At 43.1% G+C, this 18,981-nt stretch overlaps 2 protein-coding genes across 3 annotated transcripts; both read right to left on the reverse strand.

Moving 5' to 3' along the window:
* Positions 1 to 1,970: 1,970 nt before the first annotated feature.
* On the reverse strand, positions 1,971 to 9,006 carry chrna9a (cholinergic receptor, nicotinic, alpha 9a). 2 transcript variants are annotated; one of them, XM_035418689.1, is made up of 5 exons: positions 8,611 to 9,006; positions 5,735 to 8,512; positions 4,419 to 4,573; positions 3,003 to 3,535; positions 1,971 to 2,711 (listed from the first exon to the last, which is right to left on the reverse strand). In XM_035418689.1, the coding sequence occupies exons 2-5, from the start codon at positions 5,942 to 5,944 to the stop codon at positions 2,050 to 2,052; spliced, it is 1,560 nt and encodes a 519-aa protein (XP_035274580.1). In that variant the 5' UTR covers positions 5,945 to 8,512; positions 8,611 to 9,006; the 3' UTR covers positions 1,971 to 2,049. The 2 variants fall into 2 exon arrangements, with proteins under 2 accessions (XP_035274580.1, XP_035274581.1); XM_035418690.1 differs by having other exon boundaries at positions 5,735 to 5,880; positions 6,378 to 9,006.
* A 4,381-nt stretch (positions 9,007 to 13,387) lies between these two features.
* Positions 13,388 to 18,895, reverse strand: rhoh (ras homolog family member H). Its single transcript, XM_035418724.1, has 2 exons — positions 18,555 to 18,895; positions 13,388 to 15,193 (listed from the first exon to the last, which is right to left on the reverse strand). The coding sequence occupies exon 2, from the start codon at positions 14,837 to 14,839 to the stop codon at positions 14,252 to 14,254; it is 588 nt and encodes a 195-aa protein (XP_035274615.1). The 5' UTR covers positions 14,840 to 15,193; positions 18,555 to 18,895; the 3' UTR covers positions 13,388 to 14,251.
* Between the last annotated feature and the right edge of the window lie 86 nt (positions 18,896 to 18,981).

Consider the following 18,981-nt stretch of genomic DNA (forward strand, 5'->3'; position numbering starts at 1 on the left):
AGTCACAATTTCTTGAACTTTTTGCACATGTGTGGTCTACAAAGAGGAATCATATCTGAACAATAGTTTTTAAAATAGCATTTCATTCAAATGAGAATCAGCAGGAACAGTTCAAAGCGGTGAAGAGTTGTGAACATACACAGCTGCTCTGGTGCATGCGGTATGAATAGCACAGTGCAAAGGGACTTGCTGAATGAGTAGAAAGGGTTTTGTGTTCACTCAACAAATCGTTTGCAGGTGGTGGTAGCATGGGTGTCAGAGGTGCAATGTTTCCTTGAACGTTCTGGAATTACGTATCAATGATGTGTGTGAGTGTATGTGTGTGTGTGTGTATGTCTTGGGGTAGGGGGTGGTTTAACTGAGGGCTGTTCCTTGATCCGGTTCCAGGAGATCTACTACCCTGTAGGGTTTCTCTCCAACCCTAACAAAGAACGCCTTACTCAACAGCTAGAGATCTTGTATAGCTGCTAATTGGCAGAATCGGATGTGCAAAATTAGGGTTGAAATGAAAACCTGCAGGACGGTAAATCTCCAGGAACAGGGTTGGGCTGACCTGATTCATTCCATGGCGTTGTGGTATAAGCGCTCATCTGTGTGCTTAATTTTTCAATCGCTGTCAGGTGGCGGTTGGTTCGGGTCAATGAGCACTAATGGTGTGGTTGTGTTATTCGGTCTTTAGTAACAGTATCGCTGTTTTCACGCGCAATGCTTTTATTTTCAGCGGCTCGATAGGGACTGCGTGCGCAACGGTAGCCTTGTCATGCACCACAAGGCCAGACGCATTCAAGTTACATTATTGATGAGCGTTCACGCCGCTCAAAGATTGTCTTACATCCTGCACCGCGTCTGAAAACAAAGCTGGCCATTAACTATTCTACCTTGGCGACTTGATTTGAAAATATTATTTTTCGTTCTGAACCACTGGAGCATAAGCACGCCGGCACGAGGCAGGCACCCTGTTTCCCCGGCGGAGTGGATATCCACGCAACTTACCCAAGCTTGCGTTTTCCCCGCTGGTCTTACAGGACGAGGTCAGCGCGCGGGACAAGTAACGGCGATCACTTTACACGAACGCGATCAGTCAGTGGGGGTTGCTCACAGATCAACCTTTGAGACCAACATGGTTCCAGATGGCATGGCCACGGCTCTAACTATACTCATAGCATAGGATAGGATAGGGAGCATAGGATTCTAATCCTCATTAACATTAGCAGTTTCAACAGAGCTACCGAACGTATCTTTTTATGTGACAAGTTGACCAGTGTGAATAGTTTTCGAACGATACTATATCCAGTTAAATAACTTGTTTAAATGGAAGCTTGGTACAAGCCATTCTGGATGAGCGTCGATTTAATACAAAATGTTAATCTATTAATCCAACAACTAATACCATGATTCTTTAAGTGCGTCTGCTATATGCAGAGGTGTATTATTAATAAACTAATAATAAGACTACTTCTACAACAACAACTACTACTACTAATGATAATAATAGAGCCTGATATACAAAGATGTATTTCCATAAACAAAAAAATGTCTTGTAAACAATAGCCCGTGGACATCAACATATCAAACATGAAATGTTATCCTTGAAAAATTTCCTGCATGTTCAAAGAGATCTTCATATTTGTCCATCAAGTGCTAACTTAATCTGCTTCTCTGGACTGTTTTTACAAACGGATTACAGTTAATTATTTAATGGTGTATGTTTTAAATATTAGAGTGCACAGAGCTGAGCTCTTCAGGATGACATTCAATACATTTCCATCCAAGGGATTTTGTCAGTGTAGCGGAAACATATCCTTAGAAACCAGGCTTCAGAGTCTATAGGAACTGGCAATTAATGGTGTCATCATTCCTGAGGCTAAGCCACTAGTTTCGTTACTGATTTCTGAAGAGAAGAAAGAGAGGTGAAAAAAGCTTTGACTTGACCATGAAGAAAAAAATAAAATCACCAGCAACAGTTTTCCAAGAGTATTCCACGTATTCCTTTTTAATCTAAACCGGAACAGAAATGTACGAAAACGGACAGTCCCATCTCGCCAAGCGTCAGGTGGCTTTGCCGATGATCACAATGCTCATGAGGAAGACCATGGCGAAGAAGATCCACATGAAGAACCGGTCCATGACCTTGGCCACCTTCTTCCACTCGGCGCCCTTGACGCAGTTGGCTCGCTGCTCCCGGAAGCAGTTGGCGATGTACTCCACGTTCCTCACCAGCTTCTGGTGGCGGCCGCAGGCACAGGCCTGCCAGTAGGGGGCGACCTTCTCCGGGTACGGCAGCTCGTCCTTCGGCCCACCGTTCACAACGCCGTTGGGCTCGTAGCTGCCATCGCGGCCAATGGGGCGGCACTTTCCGTCGCCGTTGGGGAGGGCTTTGGCCTTCTTTTCGCTGTTGCCGTGGTGATGATGCCGGTGTTGCTGCTGCGGGCAGCTGTAGTGGCCGTCGTCCTGGCGATGGTGGCTCCCGTACAGGCTTCCGTTGCCCAGGGGGTCCTCCGTGTGCACGGGAATCCTCTCGCGCTGGGGGGTGGTGCAGTTCTCGCCCACCTCGTACACAAAGAAGATCTTGGACATGTAGTTGATGATGACCACCTTGGCCCAGTGTGGGACGGGCTTGGCCTCAGCACCGCAGAAGTGGATGTTCATGATGAAGATGGTGAGGGCTGTGGAGGCCGTGATCATGATCATTGTCGCAATGTAATACTTCCCTGCAGAAACACAGGAAATAAATAATTTAGTTCTCAGTCTGTCTGCCAGTTTGAAGCATTGCCAACACTTTCTGTGACGTGTCTAACACTGATAGTGAACAAATGTTATTCTTGTTCCTCTAAATACAAATTTCTCTGTAACTGTTTATGACGGCATCTTCCTCAGAATTTAATTACAAGAGTAACTGTCATCACAAAGTACCATACAGACACATTCATGCACAAATGAGCGAGGAAAAAAAAAACACACACACTCACACACACACACACACACAGTGTGAACTTGCTCACCGATGAGGGGCACACTCTCTGAGGGAGGCATGCTCTCAGCCACCATGAGCTGGAAGACGGTGAGGGCCAGCAGCACCGTCACGCCCAGGGACACCTTCTCCCCGGAGTCGGCCGGCAGGTAGAAGCTCAGCGGGGCCAGGAAGGAGATCATCACGCAGGGCAGCAGCAGGTTGAAGATGTAGAAGGAGGAGCGGCGCTTGAGGAGCAGGGTGTAGGTGATGTCCGGGTACGGGTCCGAGCAGCAGCCGTACATGATGACATTCTTGGCGGCGGGCATCCCGTGGCACTCCCACTCCACGTTCTCCACGAAGTCCGACAGGTCCCCGCTGTCCATCCCCATGGCGATGTCCACCTGGTTGCCGTTGTAGGTCCAGGAGCCGAAGGTGAGGTTGCACTGCTGGTCGTCGAAGGGGAAGTAGGACACGTCCACCACGCAGGAGCTCTTGGTGATGGCGGGGGAGTCCCAGGTGATCTCGCCGTTGTAGCGCAGGACCACGTTGGTGTCAGCCGGTCCTGAGGACTCGTCATCAGCCCTGGGGGAGGAGTTAGAGGCACTGAACCTGGGGGGGGGGGGTGTCTTACGCAAACAATATCCCTACAAATTCCTTCCCCTTGCATGAACCTGTATGAAATAAAACGCCCGATTGGTCAAAACACATTGCTGCATACCAAATGTGGTGCAAGTAGCTATAACCATTGGCTGTGTGGTCTCAATCTGTTTGACTTTGTCTGTTTGCCAGTTACTTGCGTCCTTTCTGTACAGTTTTTGCCGGTGTGTACACTTCCGCCATTTTGATTTGCTCAGCACTCGAGATCGTTCGCAGGCACACGTGGCTAATCGTGACCGCTGTGGCAGAGAATGACACCTTGTTCAAACACACTGCAGGCTCTCTGACATTTCATTCATATGCCAAAATGCTATGACTGTTTATGAACGACAGCCTGGAGACGTCAGTAGTACTTGGGAATTTGCTTTGTATTTGAACATGAAAAGACAAAAGAAGGTCACAAACAGTAGAACGGGGCAGGACCGGAGTTTGAGACGCCTGGTCTAAGGAATGGGTAAATAAGCACACATACAGCCTACAAATAGCAATAAAAATACACCACCTCATACATCATATACATCAGCCTTTGTGAAGGCCAAAACACGATTAGCCAAAACATGTCAGCATATATGGATATGGTTTTTTAAAAATCGAACGTCTTTTTTGCTAAATTAGTTTGTGGAATTTTCTTTTCCATTATGAAACGCTGCTGCCTTTTATAGCCACTCCTTAGACAGAGAGGAGATGGGGGAGATATGTTTCAGCACAGGACACTGAGCACGCTAGCTGTTTTGTGGGAGCGGGAAGCACAACCTGCACCCCTGACTTTGAAGAGCCTTTGAGCGTACGTACGTATTGACAGCCATACTTGTTATAGAGGACAATGTCCGGCCTCCAGACCAGGTCGCTGGGAATACGGATGACCTCCAGCCCGTCGTAGGCGTCCCTGTCCCACTTCAGGTAGGCGTCGTGCCAGACCTGCCTGATCCACAGGTATGACGTCAGCACCTGGTTCCTCTCGTCCTGCAGGCACAGGTGCAAGCCGGGATCTTTTCAAGGGCAGATCATTGTGACAATAGTCGTACTTGCCTTCCTAGAGCAGTGGTAACCAACCCTCTTCCTGGAGATGTACCGTCCTGTAGGTTTTCACTCTACCCCTAACAAAGTACAACTCGTTCAACAGCTAGAGATCTTGTTGAGCCGCTAGTTAGTAGAATTAGGTGTGTCAAATTAGGGTTGAAATGAAAACCTACAGGATGGCAGATCTTCAGGAACAGCGTTGGTTACCAGTGTCCTAGAGGCTGAAATCAAGACACTGTGACGCGCTACAACACAATTCAATCGGCAGAAATTAAAAGCCAACACATGGTTCATATTATCTTGAAAACTCTAGTCAAAAAAAAAAAGGTATAATAAAAAGCTTGTGCAAATAAATTTTAAAATGGAAGAACTGGAACAGCAAATACCCAAGTTAAAATAAACTTCAAAGGTCCACAACATCTAAATATGCATAATGTATCAGTAACAGTGTTCTTGCTGATTAAATAAACCCGAGACACTTCACCCTCACTGACAGGACATGAACAGCCCTGGGGAGAGTGTCATACGGTGTGATATAATCTATTTAACAGTCAACGACAGAGAGAGAGACTGTCTGAAAACAAGACACGCCTGTTGATATCAGGTTAGAATCTGCGATGTGGGTGAGATGCTTATGACTGGTGGACACGCATAAACTGAGTTTCACTGAGGGTCGGTGGGGTGGCATGGAGCGTTTTGTTTTTCTGGTAACAGGATACGCTAATGTGCTTGTACATGAATGATGAGTCTGCAATAACATTATGCCATGACTGAGTAAAGAGATTGAAAACTCAGTGTTCCCAGCTGTGGGGGAGAAGGGGAAGGTGTACGGCTGGACTAAGGACTGTCTCTTGAGATTGGCAGTTTTTTTTTACTTCTTTTACTTCTCTAAAACATGAAGAGGAGGCTTCAGCATTAATATAAATTTATTGTAAATTCCAAAACGCTCAAAATTCAGAGCAAGAGTTTTTCTATTTTTATACACCGGTATGCTGGCCTTTAACATTTCTTCACAGAAAGCAGACACGCCCCACCCCCACCCCCACCCCCACCCCCACCTCCCTCTCCCTGCTCAGTGACTGGAGGGCCTGTCTTTGGTCTCACCATGTCCTTGATCTGGGAGAGGGTTATCTGCAGGGTGACGTTGAGCGCCTTGTCGGTGTCCTCCACGGGCCGCAGGGCACTGGAGTAGTTCTCCATCAGGTCGTTCAGCAGCTTCTGAGCGTACTTCCCCTGAGCTGAGCGGGAAACTACGCGGCAGAACCCGCACAAGGCGCACGCAGAGGGATTAACAAACAACACAAAATAATTCATAATAAAGATAAAAACTTGATGTACTGCCTTTAATACAGCGTAGCTGCTCAATGTGCTTCGCAGTGTGTTATACTAATGTATTTCACCCACATAAGTTCTGAGAGGCCAGTCATAAAAGTGGATCTTTGGCATGCAAGAGAATGCTTTCAAATATAGTCACAAATAAGCCTATATAAAATAGATAGCAAAATGCATTTCTAAGATTAAAATCACAATAAATATTATTAGCATTTAATGTAATGGTCACGTTGAACACAATATACAAACAATAGCTTGACTTAAAGCATACACATAGTATCTGTACAGATCAGTAATGACCATTGTTACCCATGAATAAAAAGAATTTGGAATTAAAGTTAACTAAAGTAACATTAACTTTAAGATTTGATATTAACTAAAGAATAGTCCCATTAACAAGGGAACAAATCCTTACCTTTCAGGAGCATGCTCAAACCTATAATAAAAACCACTGCCTTCATACTTGCAAGAAAAAATGAATTATCCGAGAGACAAAGGGGGGAAAGAATTCACAATCAGTCTCCTTCGATTTCCATAACGACCAACGCGAGTTGAATCGGAAAGAAAACGCTAGAAAACCGTTTTAGTGTTCGCGCAAGGCACGCGGCACTCGCGTTCGTTCTAAACCCTGGAACAGGACCGGGGCTATCGCATAGCACGCACACCGCGGAGAAACCAGATGCCCAGACTGAGCCACGGCACAGAAGCTCGGCGCGCGCCATTCATCCAACCGTCTGTCAGTCAGAACGCTGACAGATGAGCTTACATGGCTTTAGGACAGCTCACAGGTAAATGTTATGACCACTGGGCCTCGTTGTTGATGGAATTAGAGCTGGAGGATTTCACCACACCCTCCATTGTAAGACAGCCTGATCTACCAAGTGTTCTTTCTTTACAGGAGTTTTTCTCTTTCTCTGTTCAGAGGAATAATGTCACTGTTTAAGTTGCTTTGTAATTAAATCTCAATAGAAACATTAATAATGAAACCACGACATAATGACATAAATGAATGGCCGAGTGAAAGTGGATGGATATAATAAGAAAGCACCATGAAGCTTTTTTAGACTGGGAGATATGCTCCTGTGTTCCTCGGAGATGTACTCAGGTAGGAGGACTTAAAGGGGTGTTCTGTGTTCCCACACACCCTCCCACATTGTCACAAAGCTGGGGCATGTGATGTGAATGATATTGACCTGGAGGAGGATCAACACCGGATATTGCCGCTTAAAAAAAGAACTTGCGAAATCCCACCCACTTTGTCTGTTTGTCAGAACTCCTACATAGCCGGGTTACAGTTCCACAAACGGACCCTGTTCCTAACTGACCAGAAGTCTTAAGGGGGTTGAGGGGCTCTCACTCAGTGTTGCAGAGTCCATGATCCAGGTGAGGCTGCTTTTGGCTACACATGCTCTGCAGATTAAATTTCACTCTTGAAACAAACTGGTAAAGTATTTCACTCTGTCACTTACCTATACACCTACCAATACGCTTCCCTGCTGCAGTTTCATTATTGGTTTCTAGTTAAAAGAACACAGTGAATCTTCACACTTTCATGAATCATAGGAACTGCCTTCAGATTTGGAGGTTACCCCTTGTTTTGCAAATATATAACTATTACATACATCAGATTGTATTTTGCGCATAGTGTAGTGTAACTTATGGAATGAGCATGCATAACAAAAGTGTATTAACAGCTAACTTTTTAATATATTTGTAATAATGACATACACAGAAGGTTTCTTACAAATGACTCCAGCATAGTCATCTCAAAACTCCATTCTAGTGTATGACTGAATTGTATTGGAGAGCCACTGAAGTCGCTGTCAAGTCAAAATGAGAACAGCTAAAGCATTTGGTTCAGTACACTGGACCCAACATCACCAAGGCCAGCTAATCCGGTGTATGTCTGAGATTTCCACCTAACAGCTTTTGAAGTGACATTCATTCAAACATTTACCTCTTCCTGAAAACCAAAATAACATTTTCAGAGCACAATTTACGACTATTTTTGCAGGGGACCTGATCCCATTGACTGAAATCCTCCAGGACAGGAAATTAATGGGGCGGCCAGCGGTCTGTCGTCTCATTCCAGGCCTACTTCCTCCGTGTTCGCCCTGTGAGATATTTACACACTTCCGCTTTAACACCTCAGCAGAGTCTTCCTGCCAGTGCAGCTGATACTCACTGGGCGACAGCAGAGTTAACTCACCCTTTCGGTTGTCCGCCAACGCTATTTCCCACCCTGTACTGTAAATCACAGATGGCCTGCATCGTTGGTCAGTCAGTCAAATCAGTAATTGAATCCAGAGGTGTGAAAAATCCAGGTTCAGAAAGAAAAAGTCCTCCCTGGCATTTTGTTCCAGTCACCTGGATCTGCTCATTAGCTCAGCCCTTCAACCAGGAGGTAGAACTAATTAGAGAAATCACCTGGCTGAGTTCACCGGTGGAAGAAATACATGACAGGACTTCTATCTTTCTGACCCCTGGACGTTCAACAAATGATTGACTCAGTCAGATTGGACAGGTGCCTTGATGATCAGCCATTGACTTCTGCGAGAGCAAAAAAAAAAAAAAGTCTGACCTTGTCATATCCTGAACAAGTTATTTTAAAGTGTTTTCGAAAAAGTAAAATACTGTAAAATATTCACAGGATTTTTAAACTTCAACAAAAGCAATGCCGAAGATGGAAGAAGCAATGAAAATCCATACATGTCCATAGACATCCATGTTATGACTATCTCTGTAGCATTGTAAAGAAAAAAAGCATTGTAAAAAAAGCGATAATTATGAATTGTTTAAAAAACCAAAAAGGCATGCACGTTACAAGCTAAAGCTTCAGACCAAACATTTTTACGTTTTATGTCTTATCAACGTCATTCATGGAGGTTGATCTGACGTCAATTGCTGGCTCAGAAATTAGGCCTATAAAGATTTTTTGATGTCTGTAATCCGATGAGTATAAAACGCTGATCTATTATAAGTAGAAAAGCGGTTGCGTCCTGAATAGATGTCGATGCCTTGTAGCTGCGACGCAGATTTGACATTTGTGTTTGTGTGTGTGTGTGTGTGTGTGTTGGGGGGGGGGGGGGGTTCTGTACCTGCACGCAGTGTTTAACGGCTCCGAGGAGCTAAGCAGCTTCGGCTGGTTTTTCTATTTGAGAAGGCGCTGTGGCGCACTGGCGGGGCTAAATGCGCAGCGCCTGTGGTTGGAGCACAGGTGTTTCCTGTGCGCGCTGTGCTGCGGCGGTGCGGCGGGGCTGCCTGAGCACACTCCTCGGTTCACACAGGGCTCGCGCACATCCTCCTGCGCGCGCATACACAAAAACCCGAACCACGGGCCGGAGGTCAGGGAACATCTTCACTGCGCCCTGAACTGAGCCCCTGCACCGTGTCTGAAAGAGCAACCTCGGTTCCTGACTCAATCGCTTCAAACTAACGGTTTTAAAAGTCAGCGCTACGCGTTTGGTTTTAGGTCACGGAGCTGAACTATGCTGAGAAAAAGTGTTCAAAATTGGCTTCAAGCATTGAAAGTGTAGGATCATGGGTGCTGAAAGTGTCAGGGCCTCTGTACTTGATTTAATTAGATATATTAGAGATGCTAACATAGGCATTATAATAACTGAACATTTAAACAGATGATTTTTAAATTATTGAACAATGGTTTGGCTATTTGTAATTAAATTCAAACAAACCAACAATCCTCATGAGGTATTGCGCAAAACATGACCGCTAACTCTCTGTCGCTCAGGAAACACTGCCACACGAGGCTGAAAGAAATGATGTAGGCCAGCAACAAATTGCCATCCCTGTACAGATGTCTGACTCGAACAAGCCATGTTTATTTGAAGGCAAATACTAACAACATACCACTATGCTGTCATGAGGAAAAATATAAGCACTTTAGCAAATCTAAACTAAAATAGTGGCATGTTTATCAAATAATGGTGAATGTGTTTTTGAAGCTCAATCAAGCTGGACATAGCTTATTTCAAACATGCTATTTGCATACAGCTATACTGTAGCTTAGGTTATTTAAGCATGCCAGGATGAATGTGTATGAGGGTATGAAGACTCACCTTTTCAGATTGCACCATGGGTCCCCTGACCCCCTTTACATAACCTTTCTCTCTCTTTCTTTCTTTCTTTTGACTTACTTTTGTATGATGTTACAGTAATAGCTGTGTCTCAATATGCTATCTGTCTAGTGGTACTTTCTTTAGTCACAATAAAATTCTTGTTTGTTAGCTTGACATTGCACCTATTGATTATAAACGGGCCCCAGTGCCTCCTTGGTGATAAGGCATTTTTGGATGTTCGCCACTTCTGTTCTGGATAAAAGCGTCTGTCAACTGATTGTAATGTAATGTAATGCAAAACTGTACTTATACTTTTCTGTTATTTTCTCAGCAGCTGTGTTCTGCTATACCTCCAACACTGCTGTATGCTGTATGCTAAAATGCAAATGATGCTATGTCCTCAAATTTGAACTCTGCTTTATGCGCACCTGCTGTAATTGGTATTTCAAAATTTTTTAGGTTTGACGGTAATTACGTTTTTTGTGGTTTATCTTCTCTTGCTTCTCAGAAGACGTCCTGACTTAAAGGCCAGTCAACCGCAATTATGTCATCGAACATGTCTCCCTTTTGTGTCATATCTCATACCGTTTGGTTCCTGTTAAATCAGCAACCTCAAAATGAACACACATGGTCACAGGGTCTTCCCATCCACACACATATTTCTGAAGTGAACTTGCCAGCATTAGACGTTCCACCGAGGTAAATGGTCTCAAACAAGACCGCTAACATCCTAGCATCTACCACTCGTCCTAAAAACATACAAGTGACAGGACTGGCACATAAATTCTCTATGAAGTAGAGAATTTGTAATTAGTGCCAATGCATGCTGACTCAAGAAGTGGTCTGTTGCTGGCACACCGGCTTTAGGGAGCAGGGGAGATGAAGGAGAGGTGTTTGCCCTTTTTTTCGTTTGCGCACAGAACAGAAGAGAGCTGCTAGGTCTGAGCTGCAGAGAGAGCCGCGATGGGATGTGGGTTCGCTGCCAGCTCGCTCTGAAACAAACGAAGATGCGATCCAGGAACCGCACGAAAAACTCAGGCGTGCTCCTGGAAATGGAGCCATGTGACTGTTCCCCACCAATGAGCAGGCTGTACACAGAGAACAGTAAAAAAATAAAAATAAAAATAAAATTTTAAAAGCCGCACACCAAGGCTCAAATAGTGGCATTTACAACAGCATTGAACACATTAAGGGCAGTGAGAAACACAAACCCTGGGAAAGTGTTTGGTTGGACATACCAAGGTTATATAAATCATCCTTATAATTGCCATTCAGTACATTCAAGTTTAAACACATTCCTGGTAGTTCAATTTCAATTTGTTGACAATGTACTGTATTCCTTCAGTGTTGTAAATGAGAATTTGTTCTCAACCATTTTTACCTGGTTAAATAAGGGTTAAATAAATAAATGAATAAATTCCTGGAAACCCAAACTTAATTTCAGGTCCACACCAGGCGTGACGTGTCTATTAAAATGGTAGTTTTTCGAAACTACCTGTCAGTATCCCAGATCATGTTCTGACTGTCCCTCAATGCAATAATTTAATCTGTTGCCATGATACGGACGTTTATTAAAGATGACACTAAGCAACAGCGCTGGATTTCCTGTTCAGGTCCAATGAAACAGCATATAAACGTGTGCGAGGCCGGGTTTTAATGCAAAAACCTGGTGACTGTATGCGCTGCCATGCGGTTAACCAGAACACCTCTGGGGGCAACAGAAACTCCGCCCGCCTTCCCCGGGGTCACCACGTCACGGGCGCGCCTCCCTCCCACTTCCTGTCTGCTTTGAGCGCAGAAGACATGCAGTGTGCGATGAAGCCGGCTGCCGTTGGCTCCATGACAGAAAAAAAAAGAAAGACGAGTTTCAGTCGAACGTGTGTGGGCTTTCGATATTTCCAGCTTCTGGTCACCGTGTTTATTACTGAACGCGGGTGCCTGGCAGTGTCGTTTCTGGCTTGGGACAATGGCGGAGGTGGAACATCCAGGGGTGAGAAAGTAAAAGTCTTACCGTGCGTTTCTTCCACCTGTGAACTGAGCCAGCCTGATTTCTCTAATTAGTTCTACCTCCTGGCTGAAGAATTGAGCTAATTAGCAAGTCCAGGAGATTGGAACAAAATAACAGGGAGAACTTTTTTCTTTCCTGAATCTGGACACAGAAGTACAGAAAACACAAATTACCCCCAGACAAATTTATATTAAATTGTACCCTCTAACACTGGACAGGCGTTTCCATTGGTTTCCACAAACCCTGATTGTCAATAATCGAAGCTTCTGATGATACGGATTATAGGGCACTCTCATGAAAATGTTTGCTAATTTACATTTCATTTCCCAACAAAAGAATACTTTTACCTCAGTCATAAGGTACAGGTGAAAGTTCAACTTTTGGTGTTATTAAATAAAGATTCGGGAGTGAATTTTTCACACAACCCCTACAGGAGCTGCTGGATGGTTAATTCGGGTATGGCACCACACTGTGGTGCACGAATCAGTCTTACAGCTTTGAATCAAATCCGAATACAACCCAGTGCTGACTTTAGCTGGTAGCTCCATGCGGTCATGCACAACTGGGAAATTGAGACTGCTCACCTCAGGCTACACGAGCAACCACAGGTGAGGCCACATCTGTGTGTGGGTGAGGGGGCTGTGAGGTCACATGCTCGTTCTCAACAGAAATGTAGACCACAGGGGGACATTCGGACGTTGACAATAGACTATGGTGAAAGGAATTATACTTAGGTTCAGTCACCTGCTGTTAGGCGACCGTTAACATTTCTCTGAAATGCCCACAAAATACACGGTTACTGCACCAACCACTTTGTCTTAAATGTAACAAGTTTTTGTGCCTTTTTATCCTGAGATGTCCGTATAAGTTTGTAATTAAAGCACATTGCATTCTAGGGACACCATTTATCCATTTAATAAGCAAGAGTCAGGGTGTGATACCATATTTTAAAATACACCGCAAATTCAAATACATCGCACCTTCAAATATACTGTACTTTCTAGCTGTATTGTGCTGTGCAAGCTACAGCTTATTTCACAAGCTGCATACAAATACAGCTAATTATGCCGGTTGGAAATAAATATACTCTGCTTTCATTTCACGTAAAAGTTGTATTTTATTCCTAAAATTGGAGTAATGTTAAAAACCTATAATGCCTGTGACTACAGGCCGGCATTTCAAAATATATCTGTCTATGTATCAGCCTGCACTAAGCCCCCATTCCTAATTCTTACAATATACTGTTGTGAAGCTTAAATTTTATCAGGAAGCTGGTTCATCCCCATTTTAGGCCTTAAATAGCATTGTATCATACCACAAACAAGGCTGTTCACAAAATGGCATTCTCTCAAAGATGGCGTTTAATCGGTTATTTTTCAGAGATTCACAATTTCTGCTTCAGTATTGTAATATTTTCTGAACTAAATAATCCCAATATAAACCCAATAATCTCTGATAACATTGCATTCTTCACAGCATGTCACATTTTAGGCAGAGTGCATCATGTGTTTTTAACAGAAAACTAAACTTGCGCATCTACGTGCAACCAGAGTTTCCTTCCTCTTCAAAGTTAAAATACTTATCAGGTCAAGTCAGCTGAAACTCACTGAAGCAGATCCAATGGTACGGTAATTATTTCTTTATCATAAAACAGCCATTGAGTACTGTCACCTGTTTACAGCCCTTGGAGACAGTGATACGGCACAGAAGTAAACAAAAATGTTTAGAAATCTTTAAAAACCTAGATTTTCAAACATACAGCAAAGATTCTGCGTATTCACACCAGGATCTGCATTGTTTCATTAGACAGCAGAAAACATCAAATAAATAATATCTGTTATTGGTCAAGTGTAATTACAAAGGTAGAAGTTACCTGTGTTCCCACAGCATTTCCTCAGTATGCGTCCTCTTGTACATTAGAGAGTGACCAGTCCCAGGACATCCATAGAATTGGAGTCATACAGGAGGAGATATAATTAAGTACAGCCTTATGTGCACCATATGCCTCCTGTCTCCTGCTCAAAATCCAATCACCACCAATTTTTTTTTTCTCAGTTCTTGCAAACACAAAGCATTAAATCCACAAGGTAAATGTCTACTGCCCACATACAAGGACACACAGAAAATACAGAATTAGAATATCTGGAATCATTCTTTTTTTTTTTTTGGTGTGTGGGGGGGAAGGAGCTGGGTGGGAGGTGGGGGTTAAAATATCTTGCACTGGTTGATATCGAACAGCCTCCTTCGCTCCCGTTTTCGGGCCTTGTTGATGGCCGTCCGGACGGCGCACTCGAACACCTGCTGCACCCCCCGGTTGCTAATCGCCGAGCACTCCAGGTAGCCCTTAGCCCGGAGGTCCTGGGCCAGCCTCTTGCCCTCGGAGGAGGACAGGCAGTTGGCCCGGTGCGGCCCCATCTCCCGCTGGTCCGTCTGCGTGGCCACAACCAGCACCGGCACCTGGGGCAGGTGCTCCCGCACCTCGCAGATCCACTTGTGCCGCACGTTGGCGAAGGAGGTGTGGTTGGCCACCGAGTAGCAGAGCAGCACCACGTCCGCCTGCTGGTAGGACATGGGCCGGATCCCGCGAAAGGTGTCGTTGCCGGCGGTGTCCCACAGACCCAGGCTGATCTGGACGCCGTCCATGAAGACCTCCACGCCTGTGTTCTCGTACACGGTGGGCTTGTAGCTCTCGGGGAAGGTCTCCGAGGTGAAGCGCACCAGCAGGGCGGTCTTGCCCACCGCCGTGTCGCCCACCAGCACGCACTTCACCGAGGTATCCGTCAGCCCGTTCATCGCTCAGCGCGTTTTCAGGCCTGATCCGTGCCGCTATTGGTCGAGCCCTCCGAGCAACTCCAATTCATGGGCGTGAGACATCGACTCTGGTCATATCTGAGGCAGAGTTTGTCTTTCTTTCTTCTGTTTTTTTTTTTTTTTTTTGTTTCTAAATTTTGACTACCATAACATGCCCGTCAAAATCAGCATCAGTCAAAATCAACTGCGGAGCTTGTTTTGGTTAGAAATTTCAGTTCCCTTTAGATGCTACAATCCCCCATAGGTGCTGCATATGTCACAAACTTAAATCATTATCCAGATAGAATATTTTGCAGGGGGGGCACCTGATTCTTCATAGCCAATGAGCAAGTTTATCTGTAAAAAGGAGATAAAGGGTGGTCAGTGGAGACAAGGCCAGAAGGGTATTTCAGTGATACTGGTTTCCTGCCTGCAATGTTTTTTTTTTTTGTTTTTTAGCTGACACTGCTGAAAAATAAAATCATAATTTTAAGCAATTTCAAATATTTCCTTTCTGTGGAAATTTCATATATATACACTTTTAAAACTGTGTCACACAGCACTTGACACATGCACATCAATATTATAATTGTCCTGAAGATGAATAAAATATGATCTATGATTTTTTTTTAACCCTTAAAGGTTAAAACACATGACTCAGAATTTTTTTTTAAACTGAACAACCACTGCATAGACAAATAACAAGATAGGCATGCTAATTCCCCGCTGGCACAGTGCTTCTTTCCTGAAACAAGGCCGTGTAATTGCATATGGTATGGTACTTGAGAATACATACAGCTCATATTGCTGCACCGACACATTTACAGTAGGTTATACTCCGCTAAGGATGCAATTGCCAGATGCACATCACATGCATATTCGTAAAGGTATGAATCTGGAGAGTACATGTGTCCGTCCTGTCTTCAACCACGTGCACTATTGTGTACTTAGCTCTGTCAAATCTTTTGCCTGAAGAGAACATTGGGTGGAACGGTCTTGGTCAGACATATGTAGTATTGAATAGGATTCTAAGAAAAGCCCGATCTGGTTGAACCTGGTATGCTCATAATTGTGCTAATGCCATTGTTTCTTAATGACACACTAAATGAAGCCTAGATATTAACTGACAGCACTGGTACCACTGAGATTCCACTCTCTTCTTATCCGTTCCACACACGTACGCACGCACGCACCGCTCTCGCTTCTCCTATGTTCTCGCTCGATCTACATGCCTGCGCCCCATGGCAGCCTGTTTACAAAGCCTCGCTCCGTTTAACGAACCTTTTTTAAACTTTGGTTTGAATTTTTATAACGGAACCGTAAACTGTCGATGTTTTGCCTTAAAACAAATCTGTCACTATGCGTCTCTACTGATGCCACCAGAATCTATACTCTGGGCCTGAATCTCAGCCCCCTTAATGATTTTATTCACTTCACTCACTTCAGAAGCTCAATCTGCTCAAAACTTGCATGCTAATGGGGAAAGCTAATGGATGGATTCACTGGGAATCTTCTGATCCACTATGTAGCACACATTAGACATTTAAAAAATATATATTTTCATCAAACTACTTGACGATGATGACACTAAAATCCAAATCAAAAATTAAATCTTGGTTAAAAACAATTCTGCCTTCCAGGTCCCTCTCATGTTAGAAGCACCTGCAACACTACTTGTTGCGGGTCTAATGTAATTTCTCTTTTTCACAAAAGTAGATACACAGATGGGCAATGGCCTTGGCGAGCTTTAGTAATGTTGTTGTTTTGGCAACAGCTGCAAGTCAACCGAGCATGAAAGTGACACGGCACGGTCCAAAAATCACAAAAAACAGCACAGTTTTTTTCTGTTTAAACATGAAAACAACACCTGTACGGTTTTCAATTCAAGACAAAAACAAATAGGAATCAAGTTTGGACTAGACATGATGGATACAGTGACTGAGCTTTGAATGGGTCCAAAATGAAGGTTTAGCTTTTTGGTTATGTCTTGCTTTTGGGTTGGAATGTAATGATAAACTGTTATGGATTCCCATTTTACATATCTTATTTATATTATGTCCCAGCATTACTGCATCATAAGAATGAAACGGCAATTCAAGTTTGGTTTTTGTTTTGAGCTACCTTGTGGCTGAACAGTTTGGGTTCATACAATCCACAGAATCAAAATGAGTAAATACATTTTTCGATGAACAAGAAGTATTTTGCATCTGAGCCTATGATAACTTAAAAGGAAAAAGGTCAAAAAGCTAGAACAGTGCCTATTATGAATAAATAAGTTTAGTTTACTGAATGGTGGTGGTAAATGTTGTGTTTGTGACTGAAGTATAAAGCGATATACGATCACCATTTTTGCTTGGTATTTCATTTCAGTTCATTATAATAGCACCTATAAATGTCACTGTTGTTACTTTATTAGTCATTTTCATATTTCTTCACTACATTAAATTACAATATTTGCAAGTATATTTTCATCCGTCAGTTGTCCATAAATAGGCTGACTTTGAGCCCATATCAATTAGAGATCAGTCTTCGGCCTTAGAAAACATTTCTTGTGTCCAAAAGCTAAACTAAATTCACAATTAAAGAATGATTTCCCATTGAAAAGAGTTAGAGATGGATGTAATAATCTGTACGACACTACCAAACTAACCGTTCTACTTCATTAGGGATGTACACCAAAATTCAAAATCACTGGTTATTAGTGATATTATTTATGTATCTCAACAAATAAATGACAAAATAATGTAACACACGAATGATGTAACCTGGTAGGCCTACTTATATAACCATCATTTCTATAACAGTTGCTACCATACGTTTAAAATTATAGACTGCATTCAAATAAAAAAATTTAAAAAAACAGATAACACAACATTGATGTGAAGCAAGTGGGTTTATCAACATCAGAAACACCATTTTGGGGAATGTCAGCAACTGGAAAACAGACTGTATGGACATTTCTCACGTACAATATTTGATTTCCTGTATGCACAGAATACCTAAAAACTGTATGCTGTTGAAATTTGAACATGATTGTCCCCCCACGCTTCCAGTCATTAGAGTTTTGACTTCTTTTGAGCTTTGTCCACCTCTGCTTGGAGATAACAGTATCTGTAGACTAATATCCGTTTCAGATTCTATTACTATAGACTTCTATTAGATTCTATAGTTACTATTACGATATTTATTTCTTGTGATTAAACTTTGAATTCTTCTTACCTTTGTGTACACTGATCCGATTCTCAATCAAATCTTTAAAAACAAATTTCAAGGGAGTGACTAGGGTTTTAATTAATTGATCATACATGCAATAATGGGTTAACAAATATCTTTGGCCTTAAGAAAGTGTAATTTCATTAATTGCAATTTAAAAGAGCAAGGCGATTCTGTAGGCCCGCATCATGAGTGTTAACAGGCCTGTATACGTACGCCATTTACCTCTAGTCGCATTGTCCCAGCAAGGATTTTATTTTTATTCCTTTCAAAATAATATTTGATATAACTTACAAACAGCCTCAAACTCTAAATTCATGAATGTAACACAACGCAAATAGAATAATGTAATTATACCATCATTTTGTAATTTTTTATCAATAATTTTGTAATTATACAGTCAGCTTGATCTTGATGAATTTCTACTCATAAACCGTGTAAAATCAAAGAGTGGAAGCTCGCGTTCCATCTTCATCTTTTTTACTTGTGATTAAATCGACCTTACCGCTTCAACTGCTGTCACGGTGTAACTCTGCGTTGATGATGCGCGAGATGATGGAGTCCGGTTCAAGTACGACGTCGAAGAATGTCACCAAAGAAACTGCGACGATGATTCACAGTATTGCCTTTAACGTGAAAAATCAGATCATAGGCACGCTTTGCGTTAAATCCTCAGTCTCGGAAAGAGATTTAACAAATGTGTGCGTTGTTATATTACACCTGAAGACGCTATAGTATGCGCTTGTTCATCTCACCACCATTTCAGCGTCCGTGCCACCAAATGCTACCGAGAAGACTGAAAAACTAAAGGGGAAGTGAGTTTTTTTTCCCTCAAGCGTGCATCATCCTGCGGCATCCGTTCAGTTATCTGAAGGTGTGTAGGCAACGTAGTTCTTTTAAGTCAACTTTGCTCTCAAGTCGATAGCGAAAAT

This window comes from Anguilla anguilla, chromosome 5 (genome assembly GCF_013347855.1).
Source record: "Anguilla anguilla isolate fAngAng1 chromosome 5, fAngAng1.pri, whole genome shotgun sequence".
Classification (NCBI taxonomy): Eukaryota; Metazoa; Chordata; class Actinopteri; order Anguilliformes; family Anguillidae; genus Anguilla; species Anguilla anguilla.